A 17613-nucleotide genomic window follows, 5' to 3' on the forward strand; every position below is an offset into this window, starting at 1 on the left:
CCCTCCCCTGACACCAAGACAGCTCAGCAACATGGCTGCATATAGGGAGCTTAGTGGATAGAGTGATTGGCCTGGAATCAGCAAGACCCCAAGTTCAAATCTAGCCTCAGACACATACTAGCTGTGTGTCCCTGGGTGAGGGAATCTGTCTGCTTCAGCTTTCTCATTGTAATTATTTAGGTCTGCTGGGAGTAAACAGTCAAATAGCAGAATTCTTTGGTATTGAACTGGAACTTATGTTCTGCCATAGAAGAAAAGATAAATCCTTAGTTTTTTGTAATGGAAGTTAAGTACTTTATTTCACCTGCCTAGACGAAAAGTACTCCTACCACAACACCAGAGAATAAACTTACCATTTCAGCTTTCAATATATTAATAAAAGGTTGTTTAGGGGCAGCTAGGTGGCACAGTGGATACAGCACCGGCCCTGGAGTCAGGAGTACCTGAGTACAAATCCAGCCTCAGACACTTACTTAATAATTACCTAGCTGTGTGTTCTTGGGCAAGCCACTTAACCCCATTGCCTTGCAAAAACTAAAATAAATAAATAAACAAACAAATAAATAAAAGGTTGTTTTTTTCTTCCTCCTGCACCTATGTGCAAAGCATAATGCTAATCACTAGTTATTCAAAGATAAAGATGAGGACTCCTTGTCCTACATTCTGCTATATTTAAGTAAATGTAAATTAATTTCAAGAGGCAGAAAGTATTAATCACTGGAAGGAACCTAGATAGGATAGAAGGAAGCTAGGCATCCTAAGAGGCAGAAGTTGGAAAAAAAGTACATTTCAGGCTTGGTTCCCAGACTGTGTGAAGACCCAGAGGTGGGAGAGATAATTCTGTGTATGAGAAACAGCTCATAGTTCAGACATGTCAGAAATCATAGATTCTTAAAGAATCACAGAAATATTGAAATACAGCATATGTAGGACCTGTTGAACCTTGGAGTAGACTTTATGTCAGTCATTTATGAACAAGCCTGTCTAAATTTGCTTACACACACACACACACACACACCAAAAAATAAGGTGATACAGTTCTGAACATAGCATTGGTTAAAGACAGAAGAAGACAAATCTCACAATAATGAGACCAGGAGTCATCAAATATAGTTATCTGAATTTATGCTTTATCACCTTACTAGGGCAAAAATTGAAATAATAGTTTTAAAAAAGCAAGATGGCACCAGGTTGTAGAGAGAGTCACAAATAGAAAACAAGGGAACTTAAGGTTTATATTATAGGAAAATCATACAAGTATTAGCAAGGATTTTCCCAGTTCTTTTTTCCCAATTCATGTTTTTTCTCATCTCTCCCCAGGATGATACCATAGTAGAGGATACTAAAATGTAAAATAAAAGAAAAAAAGAGCTCTATTGTTCACCCTTGATGAAGTTGTTGGAGACATCTCTCTGGAAGTAGCAGCAACAGCACCTACTAAGGAATGGAGAACATAGGATATCAAGAATGCCAAAGATATAGAATCAACCTGAAGTCAGAGATCACTGTTGCCTCATGGCTTCAAGGTTGTAATGTTCTTTAGGGAAGAGTGGGATGAAAGGATTCCAGTGTAAAAAGGCTTTTCACCAGCAGAAATTTGGTGTGGAATGTTCATTGATAGACTTCGTGGAAGAAACATGTTCAAAACCTCTCACCACCAAATCTGGAATCAACCCAGGATCTCACTTTCAGAAGACTGCCTATCCAATCAACTGAGCTCTGAACAGACATTTTTTCTTGAGTCATTTCTGAATGTAGACCATCAGACATGTCTATGACTGAGTTGTAACCTTTGTAATTCTCTGAAATTCTTACAGTTTTCATATATAAGTAAAAACAATTTTGGGATGGGTGGGGATGGAATACAGGACAAAAGGATGTTTTAGGGTGAATAAGAATTTGAATCCTTCCAAATCATAAAAGACCCAGGCTTTCTTTTTAAAAAATCTGAACTTTTTAGACAGTCTTTCAGTTCAATCAGTTTTGAGATGGCCAAGCAGTTTTTCAAGGACTAAACTAGATGAGCTAAGTGTTGAAACATTTATTTCAATCTATACCATATTTAGTCCATGAACCTGAGCTTGCTTTCCCTTTTGGAAATGGTCTCCTTGGCTTATGACTGCCATGGCCTTTCTGCCATATTCTTAGGAGGTAGGCTCTCCAATGGAAAAAGCTGGATATCCACAGTACCAGATGGGAAACCAGAAGTTGTGGACTTTATTCCTGTCTCTCTTTCCTTCTCTCCATCCTCCCAACTCAATATGTGTCCAAGTCAAACCCTTTGTTCCTCTATTTCCTCATCCCCAAAGTAAAAAAAAAAAATTCTTCCCTTTACCGGCATGACATCTTAAGATGAGGATAAATGCTGCTGTTCCTCAAAATAATTCTTAATGAAAAGTTGTTAGGCTATATGAAATATTGCCAAGTAGATGCTTTGTGGTCATCAATATACATGTACTTATATGAAAGTAACCATTCTTATTTGGAAATGCCATCAAGATCACTATTTCAAATTGAGCTTCTTATTGAAGCAGTGATTTAAGGATGCTCCATCATAGAGAAGTGTCTTTCCCTAGAATCTACTTTTACAGGGTATATCTTTGCATTAACAGGGTTTTGTATGAGGCAGAGGACTGATTCCTTATCTCAAATACTCTCCCTTATTTGCTGAGACTAATGGACACTGGCCAGAAAAAAAATCTGCACTTTGCAGAGCTGCTCCTGGGTCTGACTTGAGTTTTGGGGCCTCCCAAAGTGCTAATTCAGTGGGAATTTGACTCTGCGGGGTTCACACTGGAAATCTTCAGATATTGGAAAATGACTTTCCAACCCAGGGTTTCCCCTCACATATTGATTTTTCTTTTTGTAGTCACATTGCTCTCTGATTCCTGGAAAGAGTTAGCATGGGACTATCTTTTTTTTTTTAAAAACCTTATTGTTAAAAAAAAAAAAGGTCAGCTAGGACATGTTCTGACCCAGCCTATTTTAGAGTGTTGCATAACTGTATTACTGTATATACACCCATGTGCTTAAGAGTTTGGATTACATGTGCATATGTATGAATATGTGTGATGAAAGGGAAAGATTTATCCCATTTCTTTTCCTCCTGAATGAAATGGAAAGAAAAGAGAAGAAATAAAAAAAAATATGGAGATAAAAAGAAAAAGAAAATAGGGATTTTCCTTCTGAGAACTAAAAATTAAGATGGGGAATGGGGAATGGGGAAAATAGTGATATTAAAGTTTTGCTTCTGTAGCTTCCTTGGTTTAGCCTTCCTTGATTCTCCTCTTCTTCCTACTCTTCCCCCTACCATGATGTTCATTCTATTTTAGTTACATTTCAGCAACTTCCAGAAGACCTTCTAAGTCTTATCAATAACCATCTCTGAGAATAGGCTACTTCTGCTCCCAGACTAATCTTTCTCTATTTTATGTTGATTTTTATTAGCTTCAGTTTGGGGGATATGACTTTTTGTATTTTGACTCCCAAATCATTGGGTATGGAGGAGATCCATCCCATTGGTTTTTGTCCATGTACTGACTACAAATTTCATTTAACAAGTGAATTTCTATAATACCTCACACAGAAATCAAACTCTTTAACTCCTATGAGCAATTATAATACAAGCCAGTGTCCTGCCACAGGTGGGGGCATAGTTATAACTATATGCTGCTTGTTAAATCTCTTCTTTCTCTTCCAAAACCCCTGAAATTTTATATTTAGATATACATTCCTCTGTCTTGAGTCTTACTATGGTAAAAATTCAAACAATGCTTCAGGTCTTCTTTGTCATTCATGTGAAAAACCATTTTCAGAAGAAAGATTTTTGTTAAACTTTGATTCTTATTCTTTTGTTCTTACATCACACTTCTCAGTTACAGCCTCCACTCATTCACCCAGTGAGTCTGTCCTTGTAACAAAGAAGCAATTAAACAAACTCAACCAATGTAGTCATTGTAATAGCATCATATCTAACACTATATGCCCCTCATCTCCCATTTCTTCAGGTGGCAAAGTGAAGCTGGAATACCACTGAAAGTGGGGTGAGGGTGCAAAATTGAGAGAGTAGGGCCCACAATTTTGTCAAAGATTCTTCCTTTTCCATTGCTCTAAGTCAACATGATCACTGGTCAATTCAGTAAGTGGTTATAGAGAGGAACCCAACCCTACTACCCTTGGGGAGCTGGAGGAATGCTGTCCTTAAAGGCTCAAGGTGAGGGGCAACTAATGTGGTGTAATGGATACAGTACTGGCCTTGGAGTCAGCAGGACCTGAGTTCAAATCTGACCTCAGACACTTAATAATTACCTAGCTGTATGACCTTGGGCAAGTCACAACTCCATTGCCTTGCAAAAACAAAAACAAAAGCCCCAAGGTAAAGAAAGTGGAAGAGGGAGACAGGGAATAATAGAATAAAAGCATTACTTCATGTGTTGGAAAGAGTAAAAATTAACTTCTGCGTGAATTGGATTTAAGTGAGACAGAGTTGCACCAAGTTGTCAGCCTCATTCTTCCTGAGTCATCGAAGTCCAGTGGCAATAATAGATGATTTGTAAACAGCCTATTGATTAATTCATTAGTAACTACCTTGTCTTAATTCATTGGAGAAGGAACTGGCAAACTACTCCAGTAGCTTTGCTGGACCATATGTTCTTGGGGTCATAAAGAACTGGACATAATTGAATGAATGGATACCACCATCACCTACCTCATAGGCTTAGGGTAAACTCTCATGAAATTATGCATTTAATTGATTAGCAAAATTTCAAGTGCTAGATAAATAACACTATCCATTTCAATTGTGTGTTCAATACCCAACAAGTGTATGTTACACCAGGAAAGGCACTCATTTTATCAACAAAAATTTCTTTAAGAAAGATGTCTTGGGCTAGGTAGTGCAGTGGATAGAGTACTGGCCCTGGAGTCAGGAGTACCTGAGTTCAAATCCAGTGTCAGACACTTAATAATTACCTACCTGTGTGGCCTTGGACAAGCCACTTAACCCCATTAACTTGCAAAAAAACTAAAAAAAAAATGTCTCCAGGGGCAGCTAGGTGGCACAGTGAATGGAGCACTGACCCTGGAGTCAGGAGGACCTGAGCTCAAATCCAACCTCAGACAATAATTACCTAGCTGTGTGATCTTGGGCAAGTCACTTAACCCCATTGCCTGTCCAAAAAAAAAAAAAGAGACAAAAAAAGAAAAATGCTTCCTTCCAAACATTAGGAACTTCAGCTATAGATCCACAGGGTATAAGTTGTTAAAAGACCCACATAGAGCTAATCAATACATAGTGTCATGCAAAAAAAAAGTACCATCTCTAAATGTCTGTAATCTTTTCATGTTTATACTTTGACAGCAGAAGCATTGTTGAAGATATTAAAGATCAAAAGGCCCTGGTTTGCTTACACTCTGCCTTTCTTTCCATGTAATCAAAACTTAAACAAGGGAATCTACATCTTCTAAAAGGGGTATTGTTTTGAACTTTTAAAAAAATTTTTCTAGATTTTTTTTCTTCTTCTATCAACTCATATAACAAACAAAACTTAAGCCTCTATTTGTCTGAAGTGGATTCCAAGAGAAATGATTCCCCTCCTGGGAGGAATTTCTTCCCCTGGAGTTGCACCATCTTCACAAGTTCATAAAAGTTAGAGACTGAATACTCAAAAAAGGAAACAAAGTCTAGCATTTACAAAAACTTTCTAGTGGGTCTAATAAAGCAGTTATAAAATAGCGGTGGAGGCATGTGATAAAACGACCCTCGATGAAGGAAAATTTGTCAAATATCTTTGTATATCTCAGACAGACAACAATAATATCTGAGACATATTATTATTAAGCAGAAACAGTTGTAGAGAAGTGGATTAGATTTTTAAGGGGGGGAAATAGCAATGACAATATTCATTCAGATCCAAGTTTCCATTTTGGAGTTGGATGAGGCTGATTATGAGTGAAATAATTCTATTCCTATAGGACAACTCCAAATGATAGATGTCCCCTTAATTTCTTTGTCTCTAAAAAAGGAACTGTTATAAAGATTTTGCCTGTATGGTTTCTTTTCCTCATTCTTTGACCTCTTTGGGGTATAGGCCTAGGCTAAGTGAAAGCTCATATATAATTTAATAACTTTTTTTTGGATATAGTTCCAAAGCTTTCTAGAATAACTTGTGGGTCTAGCAAAGTTGCATATGATGGTGCATAGTATGGAATGCAATGGACAAATCTGTCTTGTTACTGGACAAATCTTTCTTGTTAGTCATTTTAGCAGAGTTATAGCTAACTGACCCAGTCAATTCGCTTCCTATTTTCATAGAGCGGCCTTCCAAGTCAGAGGAAGGAAAAACCTGCAGTGAATGGGCCCTATTGAGTATTAATTCAATTCACTAAAAATTGATTAAGTTTCTATCACCTGCAAGACACTGTGTTAAGTGATGAAGATTCTGACTTCAAGTTGTTACTATTCTCTTGAGTAGTATTGAAGAAAAAATAAAATTGTTCTCTGAATTTGAGTTTTAAGCTATCAAGGACCATTTTTATTACAATTCTAAGCATCTCAGCTTTGAGAAAAGACCAAAAGAAAAACCCGAGTCTTCCCTTACCTCTGAAAATCTAAGATACTTTAAGTTTTTCATTTTATTTAATTTTTTTCTGCCTCTGACCCCTCACCTCTAATTTAAAGGGGGGGGGGGACCTTGTAAGAAACATGCATGATCAGACCAAATTCTCACACTGTCCATGTCCAAAAATATATTTCATTCCATATATTAAATCCGATGGCTCTCTGATAGAAGGTGGTATAGCACAGTATGCTATCAGGCTTCTGAAATCATGACTGCTCCATTAAATTGGTCAGCATTTTTAGTTCCATCAAGATTGTTCATTTTACATTGCTATCAGATAAATTATTCTCTCAATTCTGTTCTCTTCACTCTGTATCAGTTCATAAAATCTTCTCAAATTTCTCTAAAATTCTTCTCCCCATTTGTTACAGCACAATAGCATTTTAATACATTCATGTACCATTATTTATTTAGCAATTCTCCAATTGATAGATGTCCCTTTAATTTCTTTGTCTCTGAAAAAGAAACTGTTATAAATATTTTGCCTGTATGGTTTCTTTTCCTCATTCTTTGACCTCTTTGGGGTATAGGCCTAGGCTAAATGAAAGAGCATACATAATTTAATGGCTTTTTTGGATATAGTTCCAAAGCTTTCTAGAATAACTTGTGGGTCTATCAAAGAAGTTGCATATGATAAAAAACAATCCTTGATGAAGAAAAAACTTGTCAAATATCTTTGAATATCATTGTTTTAAAGCATAAACAGTTGAAGCCATTGCTTCCTCCAATATTTTACCTTTTTTGCCCAGTCCAATGGGCATGAGGTAGAAAAGAAAGTTACTTTAATTTTCATTTTTACAATTATTAGTCATTTGAAGATTTTTTTTTCATATGGCTGCTTTGGCCAAACAGTTTTAATAACTGTCCTTTATAGCATTTGCTCCAAAACTGAGAGTACTTGACAATAAGATAAACTATAAGAAGTTACATTGAGTTTTTTCACTTCATTTTTATTAACATTTTATTTTCCCAATTACATGTAAAAACATTTAGTATTTATCAACCATTTGATCAACTGTTACATCAACAGTTTGATTCATGAGACATCAGATCATTGACAATTATATTGTTGATGCACCCTAGAGAATTATTTTTCTAAATCATTTGATCCCTCTTTAAGCACTTCTTGTGTGGATTTTTCTGGTCACTCTGTCAAAAGTGAAGACAAGAAACACTTTTAGTAATTGAATTAAAGACTTCTTCCTTTCTTCTCTGATCATTACCCAGTCCTTGGAGAAAATGCCCCTCCTTTATTGGTCTTAATCCTATCTTCAGAGTGAAATCAAAATCATTCTAGATCTTTAATTTGTCATGGCTCAATTGTGTTGGACTTGTCCTGACTTTGGATGATAGCACTCCAATGATTTTCATGAGTTTTCCTCGGCAAAGCTACTGGAGTGATTTGTCATTTCTTTCTCTAGCTCATATTACAGACAAGGAAACTGAGACAAACACCAGGACCACACAGCTAGTATCTGAGACCAGATTTGAACTCAGGACTTCCTGAGCCACCCAGCTGCTTCTAAAAGTTGCCTTTAATTTAGTTTCCTTTTAAAAAACCGGTTAGGGCTTGGGGAAATTTGGGTGAGGGAGAAAGGACAATTTAGTACAGGGCATTGTTTTTCTAGAATTTTGGTTAAATAATGATAATATTTTCTTCTTTCAGGGAAGTCTGGAAAGCACTTCAGACTGAAGAAACTTTTTTTTCTTCCTACTTCTTTATACTTTCTTTATACTTCTAAAATGGGGAAGGAGATAGTAGTATCCACGGAGGACATGACATGAACACAGACAATTATAATGCATCCTTATTACCCTCCTCTCATCTCTCAGCTAGTCATCATCCTTTCAAAGACAAGCACACTGGACTGAAGAAATACTATAGACTGATCTGAGCAAAGCAGAATATAATCACTCTATCACTCCCTCATTTCTGGCCAGTAATACTGCATCCCTTAAGTCAACTTAAAATGTCATTAGCTTTGTTGGTTTGGTTGTTATATTTCTGATTCATATTGAGTTTGAATCCCATTATAACCCTTAGATTTCTTTTATAGACAAATTGCTTTCAAGTCATACCTGAACCATCTGTATCCTCTGCTTGTGAAGTTGATTTTTTTTTACCCTAAATGTAGGATTTTATTTTCTATTAAAGTTCACTGTCATTCTAATCAATTGAGATCTTTTTGGATCCTGATTTTTTTTTTACCCCAAACATAGGATTTTATTTTCTATTAAAGTTCACTGTCATTCTAATTAACTGAGATCTTTTTGGATCCTACCACAATGTGTTGTAGTAGTTGTTATCTTTTGTGTCCAAAGAGGACCATGTCATTATATATAGATGATAACAAGACTTACACAAGACACATTACATTTATTATAGAGGGAACTGTTGTGCAAAGATATCTTTCTTATTGCATTTTCTAGAATTGTTTCACCACTTGGCTTAATTTGATAGGAAATAGGAATCTAGAGATATATGGATACTGTGATATTCCTTGGCCTTGAAGATATGGTTTCCCTCCTGTACTGGTGAGGCACCATGATGCTCCAGTAACACTGGGCATAACACCAGTATGGTGATTTTTGTCAACACCAAGATATAACCAACTTGTCTCTCCAATGGTCTAATTGTCATCTTGTCACATTTATGTTTATTGGTATATCAAACCTGTCTCTTTTTTTTGTTTTACTTCTATATTTTATATTGATTTATTTTTATTTTTGTACAAATGAAGTTTTTTATACATTACTAAAATATTCTTGCTTAAGAGTAAACATAATACACCTACCCCAAAAAATACACTCATGAGCAATAAAGGAAAGAGAAAAAATTAAAATTAAAAATAATAAAAATAATAGGGGAAGCTAGGTGGTCCAGTGAACAGAGCACCGGCCCTGGAGTCAGGAGCACCCAAGCTCAAATCCAACCTCAGACACCCAACAGTCACCCAGCTGTGTGACCCTGGGCAAACCACCCCAATTCTATTGCCCTGTAGAAAACAAAAAATAATAATAATAGTAGGGGTGGCTAGGTGGCACAGCAGACAGAGCATTGGCCCTAGAGTCAGGAGCACCCGGGCTCAAATCCAGCCTCAGACACCCAACAATCACCCAGCTGTGAGGCACCTGGCAATCCACCTAATCTGCCCCACAAACTCCCCCCAAATAATAATAACAATAATAATAATAATGATAAAAATGTGCTTCAGTCTGTGTTCCAACACCTCCAGCTCTGTCACAGGTGGATCACATTCTTTAGGATAAGTTCATCACAAAAGCTACTTCCATATTTTTCCACTGTTGCCATTGCTGATCGCAACTCCCTCCATTTGTACTTTCCTACTACCATATTCTATATTTTCTCTCTCCTTTCACTCTGTCCCTCTTCTAAAATGTGCTTTAGGGCAGCTAAGTGGTGCGGCAGACAGATCACCGGCCCTGGGCCAAGAGGCCCCCAGCCTACATACCACCTCTAAGGACCAGCAACCACCCAGACAGGACATCCAATTCCAGCCCCTTGCAAGAAAGTGAAAAAGAAAATGTGTTATATCTGACCACTCTCCCCCATGGTCCACCCTCTCCTCCATCACTCACATCCCCCCTTCCCCTTGTCCCCTTTCTCTCCTTCTTACTCTAGATGTCTATACCCCATTGGGTACATATGCTGTTTCCTCTCCTAGCCACCTCTGATGAGAGCAAAGATTCCCTCATTCTCCCTTGCCTTCCCCGCCTTCTATATCATTGCAATAGCTTATTGTAATAAAGAAAAATCTTATTATATGAAATATCTTAGCCTATTCCACCTCTCCTTTCTCTTACTCCCATTTTTAGCCATTGACTCCATTTTTACAATCTATCTTCAAATTCAGCTCTCTCCTGTGCTTCATTTATAAAAGCTCTTTCTACCTGCTCTTTTAAATGAGAAGTTTCTTATGAGTATTATCAGTATCATTTTTCTATGTAGGAATACATGCAGTTCATCATCATTAAGTCCCTCATATTTTCCCCTTCTCCTCCACTCTCTATGCTACCTGAGTCCTGTATTTGAAGGTCAAACTTTCTGTTCAGCTGATCATTTCAACAGGAACATTTGAAATTCCCTTGGTTCATTGAAAGTCCATCTTTTCCCCTGGAAGAGGATGTTCACTTTTGCTGGGTAGTTGATTCTTGGTTGCATTCTGAGCTCTTTTGCCTTTCAGAATATTATATTCCAAGCCCTACAAGCTTTTAATGTAGTTAGCAGCCTAAGTCCTGTGTGATCCTGACTACAGCTCAGTGATATTTGACTTGTGTCCTTCTGGCTGCTTGTAATATTTTCTCTTTGACTTGGGAGTTCTGGAACTTGGCTATAATATTTCTGAGGGTTGGGTTTTTTTTATCTCTTTCTGGGGGAGATTGGTGGATTGTCTCAATTTCTATTTTGCCCTCTGCTTCTAGGATATCTGGGCAATTTTCCTGTAGGAATTCTTTAAAAATGATGTCAAGGCTTTTTTTCCTGATCATGACTTTCAGGTATAATTTTTAAGTTATCTTTCCTGAATCTGTTTTCCAGATCAGTTGTTTTTTTTCAATGAGATGTTTCACATTTTCTTCTAATTTTTCATTTTTTGGTGTTGAAGTATTGTATCTTGATTTCTTGTAAAGTCAGCAGCTTCCTTCAGTTCCATTCTACATGTGAAGGATTTGTTTTCCTCAGAGAGCTTTCTTATCTCTTTTTCCATCTGGCCAATTCTGCTTTTTAAAGCATTCCTCTCCTCAATAACTTTTTGAACTCTTTTATCCATTTGACCTAAGCTGATTTTTAACATGTTATTTTCTTCAGGATTTTTTTGGATCTCCTTGACCAAGCTGCTGACTTCTTTTTAAAGTTTTTCCTGCATCTCTCTCATTTCTTTTCCCAATTTTCTTCTATCTCCTTTACTTCCTTTTCAAATTTTTTTTCTGAGTTCTGTCAATAGCCTGAGCCCAATTTCCATTTTTCTTGTAGTCTTTAGATGCAAGAGCTTGTACTTCCTCATCTTCAAATTGAGTATTTTGATCCTTCTTGGAATCATAGACAATGTATTTCTCAATGGTGTTCCTCTTTTTTTTCTGTTTACTCATTTCTTCAGCCTGTGCCTGGTTTTGAGGTGCTTCCTAAGCTTTTGAGTATTATTGGGACACACACCCCACAAGGATCTCAGTGTGTGGAAATCTGTTTTCCCTCTTGGTCTGTGAATGACCACAAGTACACCCCTCTACCACAGGGATGAGGTGGGGGGGCCCTGCTGTTCTATGGGGGACCAAGACTGTGATCAGGATCTGAATGTGGTCAGAGCCCCAGCATTCTGTTCCAGGTATAGAGGACAAACCTCGGAAGTCTCTCTCCACTCCCCTACCTAGGCTCAGCATTCAATGCTCAGTTGCCTGGAGTTCCTGCTTACTGGCTCCACCTGCTTCTGGTTCCTGGATCTGGGCTGTCATGGCCAAACTGCTGGCTGAGTGCCCTGAGACCTGGGCTTCACACCCTGACTCTGGTAGAGGCCTCCCCCCCATCTTCCAAGTTGTGCCCGGTGCTCCCTAGGGTGTAGGTCAGGAAACTGCCCCAGCTGCCATGAGGCAGGGCTCCCAGGCACCCTGGGGCTGCCTCTGGAAGGCTGAAGTTCCTTCACTCTGGTGGCCTGCCCCTCTAACCCCATGGAGCGGAGCCTTTCCACTATTTCCAGGTTACCTTGGGCTGGACAACTGCCTCACTGGATCCCTCTGTGGGTTCTGTCTCTCAAAAATTTAGAGTTGTTATTTTATGAGTTTTGAAATATTATACATATAGAGAGAGAACACCTAAGAGAGACTCTTCTCCTGTTGCCAGCTTGGTTCCCCAAACCTGTCTCTTGATGGTTTAATCGTTAGTAAGGTTCTTGAATTGTTCTACTCATCTCTGCAACCATACTCTTCCCCGAGAACCCAAAAACTCTGGTTTCCTATTCATGGTAATAATACTTCCAGATTGCTAGTTGTCATCATTTATGGTTGGAACTATGATGGTATCTAATAGTCTTCCAACACATTAACTATTCCTCCTACCATGTGCAAATTATGTGAGCATTCCATCCATGTCTCCATTCAAGTCATGGATAAAAAAAAATGTTAAACAGCATCAATGGCCCAGGACATTAATTGCTTGTTTTTCAGTTCAATCAGTCAATACATTTTAAATCCTAACTGTACTAACATCTAGTCCATAGGTTTTCATCTCATCCAAGAAGTTGGTATGAGAAATTCCATCAAATAGTTTTATATTGGGGGAATTCCCTTGAGGATCTAGCATTTTTTTTGTTTTGCAAGAAAATGTGGTTAAGTGACTTGCCCAAGGTCACACAGCTCAGTAATTAATAAGTATCTGAGGATGGATTTGAACTCATGTCCTCCTGACTTCAGGGCTGGTGTTCTATCTACTGTGCTGCCTAGATGCCCGAGATCTAGCTATATTGTCAAAAAAAGGAAAATAAGATCAATCTGGTTATAACCTGCTTTTTGGCAAAGCCATGCTGGTTCTCAGTAATGTATTACTACTTTTTTTTTATTCTGGATGTTTTTCCCTCCCTGGTCCCTTAGTCAATCTCCTATTCTCTACAAATTTCCAAAAATCACCAATAACACAGCCTTACAAGCTCCAGCTCTTTCTCTCTACATGTTCTCTCCTTTGCCAGGTCATTCATTCCTATCACTTCAACAGCCACCTTTACATAGAGGCTTCCTACATCTCCAGCTGAACTAGTTTTTCCTGAGGTCTGGACCCTCATCTTTCCCTACATCTCATGGGAATAAATAATATTTACTTAATAGAAAGTAAAATCAGGAACAATGACATTAATTCAACAGAAGGCAAGAACAGGAATTATCATATATTTACACACATTTACTTAATAGAAGGCAAAAGAAAAGCCACAATAATAATCATAGCAAAGTGAACAGAATCGAGAGAACATTGTGCACATTAATAACCATATTGTGAGAGCTTCCACTATGATGGATGCAGCTCCTCTTAGTCCTCCAGAGATCAAAGCCAATTCTATCCACATCCAGAGAAAAAAAGACTATGGAGTCTGAATGCAGAACAAAGCATACTATGTTCCCTTTTTAAAAATCTCTTTGATGTCTTTCCTTTCTTTTCTGTGCTTTTTTTCTCTCCTAAATTCTAATTCCCTTTTTACAACATGATTAATGTGAAATATACTAAACACGGACAACTTTTCCCAGACTGGGGATAGGGAGAGTGGTAGAAAAAAACGTGCAAATGGATGAATGTTGAAAACTACCTTGGCATGTAGGTGGAATAATAAAATAAAAATTCAGTTAAAAAGAATAATGATAACACTCAGGAGAAATAATAAAAAAAGTTTGATGTTATCGTTCAGTCATATCCAACCCTTTGTAAACCTGTGGACTGTTGTCTCCTTAGCAAGGCCACTGGAGCGCTTGGCCATTTCCTTGTCCAGTGGGTTAGGGCAGACGAAGTGAGAGCACGATAGGCGCCATCTGGCCGCAAAGTATGAAGAGTCGCCCATCCACCTGGGTCAGCTTCTTCCAGCACTGCGGTGCCCACGTGCAGGAGGGAGCTTCGTGGGCCGCAGCCCTGCCCCCCTCCGCCGCCCGGCCCTGGTGCCCCGTTATCCGGTGCACAAGGATGCTCTCCGGCTCCGCCCGGGCCCCCTGCAAGCGCAGATCAGCGCCATTTGGATCGGGCCTGAAGGTCCGCAAAGGGCTTTGCACCAGAACTCTGGGGGGCAGGTGCCGTTCTCGCGCTGCCAGCCCGCAGTGAACGGGTGAATGAAGCTGAATTTGAACCCAGGGCTTCCTGAGGGGGCCGGTCCGCGGCGTTACCTCCCTTAATACCCGGCGCTGGTCGGCAGGGACGGGCGCTTGGACGTTGCCCAGCACTCGAAGGCTCCGGTGGGGGGTTACCCCGACCTCGGCCGCGGGCACTCACCTGCTCACCTTGGGCGGCCGCTCCCCGCCCGGGCCCCCGGGGCTCCTCCCTCGGAGGCGGGGCTCTGCCCGCCAGGTGGGCCGGGGGGCCTCCTCCCGGCGGCCGCCCCCAGGGGCGCGCCCAGGGACGGGGCTCACAATGCCCCGCAGCCTCGGGCCCTGCCGCCCCCCGGGCCTCCCCGTACAACCAACAACACCCCGTAGAGCGAAGGCTGGAAATGTGGGGGGGGGGCTGGAGCATCCGCCCTTCCACAAGGATCCCGACCCCCCCCAGGAGCGCCCCGGACAACCGAGGACCCCTCAGGACGGAATGCCCCCGGGGCGCGGCGGGGCGGGGCTCGGAGCTCCCCTCCCCCCGCCCGAGGGCCGCCCCCTACAAGCAGCAGCCCCGAGGCCCTGTGCGTCTTCCAGAGTCCCCCCCCCCCCCCCAGAAGCGTCCCGTCCAGTCTGGAACATGCCCCAGCAGGAGGAATGCCCGTGGAGGCAGGGCGGTCCTCAGAGCGCGCCGTGCCGCCCCCGAGGACCCTTGCTGAGGGGGTTTGGAGTGATGCCCACCCCAGACATCCCCGGGCAGTGACCCTGTAGAGCGAAGAGCACCCGCTAGAACGAGGAATGGCCCTCCTGAGGGGCGGGGCGTCCTGGGCGTCTGCAGGAGGCGGAGGGTATTTCACCTGCCCAGGTGCCCCCTCGCAGCCGGGGAGCGCTCTGCAGCAGCCAAGCCCCCCTCCTCTTCTAAGGGGAAGGACAAGGGCAGGGTCACAACTGTTCTAAACGATCACGTTGCACCCGGGCCGCGGCCGGCCGGGGGCCCGGGGCTCCGCGCCCGCGGCCCTCCCGCCCTCCCTGGGGGGCGCCCTCTCCCATCTCTTCTTCAGGGCCAGGCTCCCTCGTGGGCAGAGGGCAGCGCCCCTTTTTCTCACGGCCGTGCCAGGCTCCAGGGGCTCTCGGGCTCCCTGCGGAGCGCAGCGCTTCTGGGGGGCTTCCCGGGCTTCCCCGGCCACCTGCGGCCGGCTCTCGGGCCCTTCCCCCCCGCCCCCACGATGTCCTCATCCACTTGTCCCTTGCTGCCCCCTCGCAGGGAGCAAAAGCCCCCTCGACGGGAAGGGCCGGATCCGTCGGGTCGGCCGTACTTCGTGGGCAAAACAACTGGGCATGGGAGCCGGAGGGGAGGCGAGCTTGGGTCCTGCCCGGGGGGCGGCTTGGAGGCCGGGTGGCCTTCTGAGAGCTCTGAGCCGCAGGGGGGTGCGGATCGGATGGTCACAAAGTTCCGCCCGGCCGCGAGGAAAGGATGGACGGGCAGAAAGCGGGAGCCGCCCTCTGAGTCCAGCCACGTCGGTAGAGATTTATTGTGCCTGGCCCTGGAGCCGGGAATGCGAATCGGAGCAATCGCAGGGTTCCTGCCCGCTTTTGCTAAGGGGAAAAAGCGAAATTTCCGGCAATAAGGAAAGGATTGGGTAGGTGCTAGTGCAATCAAGCCTTTTGAAGTGGGATTGTGATGATTCCAAGGTCCGGGACTTGCAGAAGAAAGCTCTGGTTCAAACCCTGCCTGTGACACTTGGACCTTACGCGACCTTAAGCAAGTAAATCTCACCCTCCTCACCAGTAAAATAGCAATGACTTGCTAGGGCTTAGCAGATTTTAAGCGCCAGGTCTTTATTATTCTCAGAAGCAATGGGCAGCCTCTTCAAAGTAAAGTTCTGGATCATAGGTAACCAAAAGTTTCTACTAAGATTTTTCCCTTTTCCTGTAGCTGGAAAAAACCTGTTAGCTTCAGTTCCTTAGCTGTAAAATATGGTTTGGATTAGATGTTGTTTCACTCCGACACCCCACCCACCTCCACTTTCAGATTTCAATCTCATATTAAAAATGGGCCCGGCACTTATTATCTCTTATTGAACTGCAGCTGGACATACAAATGCTGACTCTGGAACCTTTTTCCAACCAATTCCTTCTTCATATAAAACGTTTTCCACCATCCCACTCCCTTCTTTAAAGTTCCTCCATACTCTTTCCATGACTAATCTGACAGCTCCAGCTACTTGGAGTATAACTGTTTCTCTGTTCAAGTAGAATTTATTACAAAAATGTTTTCTGGACTTAGTTTTGTTTTTTATGTATTTTCTATCTTCTGCTCCCTATTGGTCAAATCATGAGAAAAACCAGAGAGAGAGAGAGAGAGAGACAGAGACAGAGACAGAGACAGAGACAGAGACAGAGACAGAGACAGAGAGAAAGAGAGAGAGAGTTAATTTCAACTATGGCAAAAACCTGGCTAATTTGATAATCAGTAAAAGTGGTAGTTTTGCATTAAAATAATTTATATTTGTTTTGAAGAATTGCCCTTCCAACATGTAGTATAAACATTATTATCCTCATTTGATAGATGAGAAAACTAAGGTTTGGAGAGGCGGCCAAGAATTCAACTTTAAGGCCTATTGACTTCAGGGTGAATGCTCTGGCCACTACAGCACTCAAAAGGCTTTTGTTTTCAAAAGTCTATGGAGGGGCCAGCTAGGTGGTGCAGTAGCTAGAGCACTGGCCCAGGAGTCAGGAGGACCTGAGTTCAAATGTGGCCTCTGACACTTAATGACTTATTGTGTAACCTTGGACAAGTCTCAACTCCATTTCCTTAAATAAATAAAAGTCTGTGGAGGAAAAACCAGGAGTAAAGGGGAAGAGATGAAAAATATAAAGACCTTAAAGGAGACTCTTGGGCAGCTAGGTGGTCCAGTGGATAGAGCACAGGCCCCCAGAGTCAGGAGCACCTGAGTTCAAATCCGTCCTCAGACACTTAATAATTACCTGGCTGTGTGGCCTTGGGCAAACCACTTAACCCCATTGCCTCGCAAAAGCCTAAAAAAAAAAAAACTGAATCATGAATTTCCATGAATTTGAAGTTGTGAGAAAACAATTATACTTTTCTTTTTTTAAAAAAGATTTTTGGCAATAGAGTTAAGTGACTTGCCCAAGGTCACAGAGTTAGGTTAAATATTAGTGTCTGAGGTTGGATTTGAACTCA

General features: G+C 41.5%; 1 protein-coding gene across 2 annotated transcripts in view; it reads left to right on the top strand.

Annotated features, from left to right (window-relative positions):
- The window catches only part of RCSD1 (RCSD domain containing 1), a 114364-nt gene extending 105603 nt beyond the window's left edge, over positions 1-8761 (top strand). The window contains exon 6 of one of the 2 annotated variants that reach the window (XM_074221914.1): positions 1321-8761. In XM_074221914.1, coding sequence (XP_074078015.1) covers positions 1321-1353 — 33 coding nt within the window. In that variant the 3' untranslated portion in view covers positions 1354-8761. The remainder of the gene's footprint in view (positions 1-1320) is intronic. The other variant, XM_074221913.1, reaches the window with a different exon arrangement.
- Positions 8762-17613: the final 8852 nt, after the last annotated feature.

Source organism: Macrotis lagotis, chromosome 2 (assembly GCF_037893015.1).
Source record: "Macrotis lagotis isolate mMagLag1 chromosome 2, bilby.v1.9.chrom.fasta, whole genome shotgun sequence".
In the NCBI taxonomy this organism is placed as follows: domain Eukaryota; kingdom Metazoa; phylum Chordata; class Mammalia; order Peramelemorphia; family Peramelidae; genus Macrotis; species Macrotis lagotis.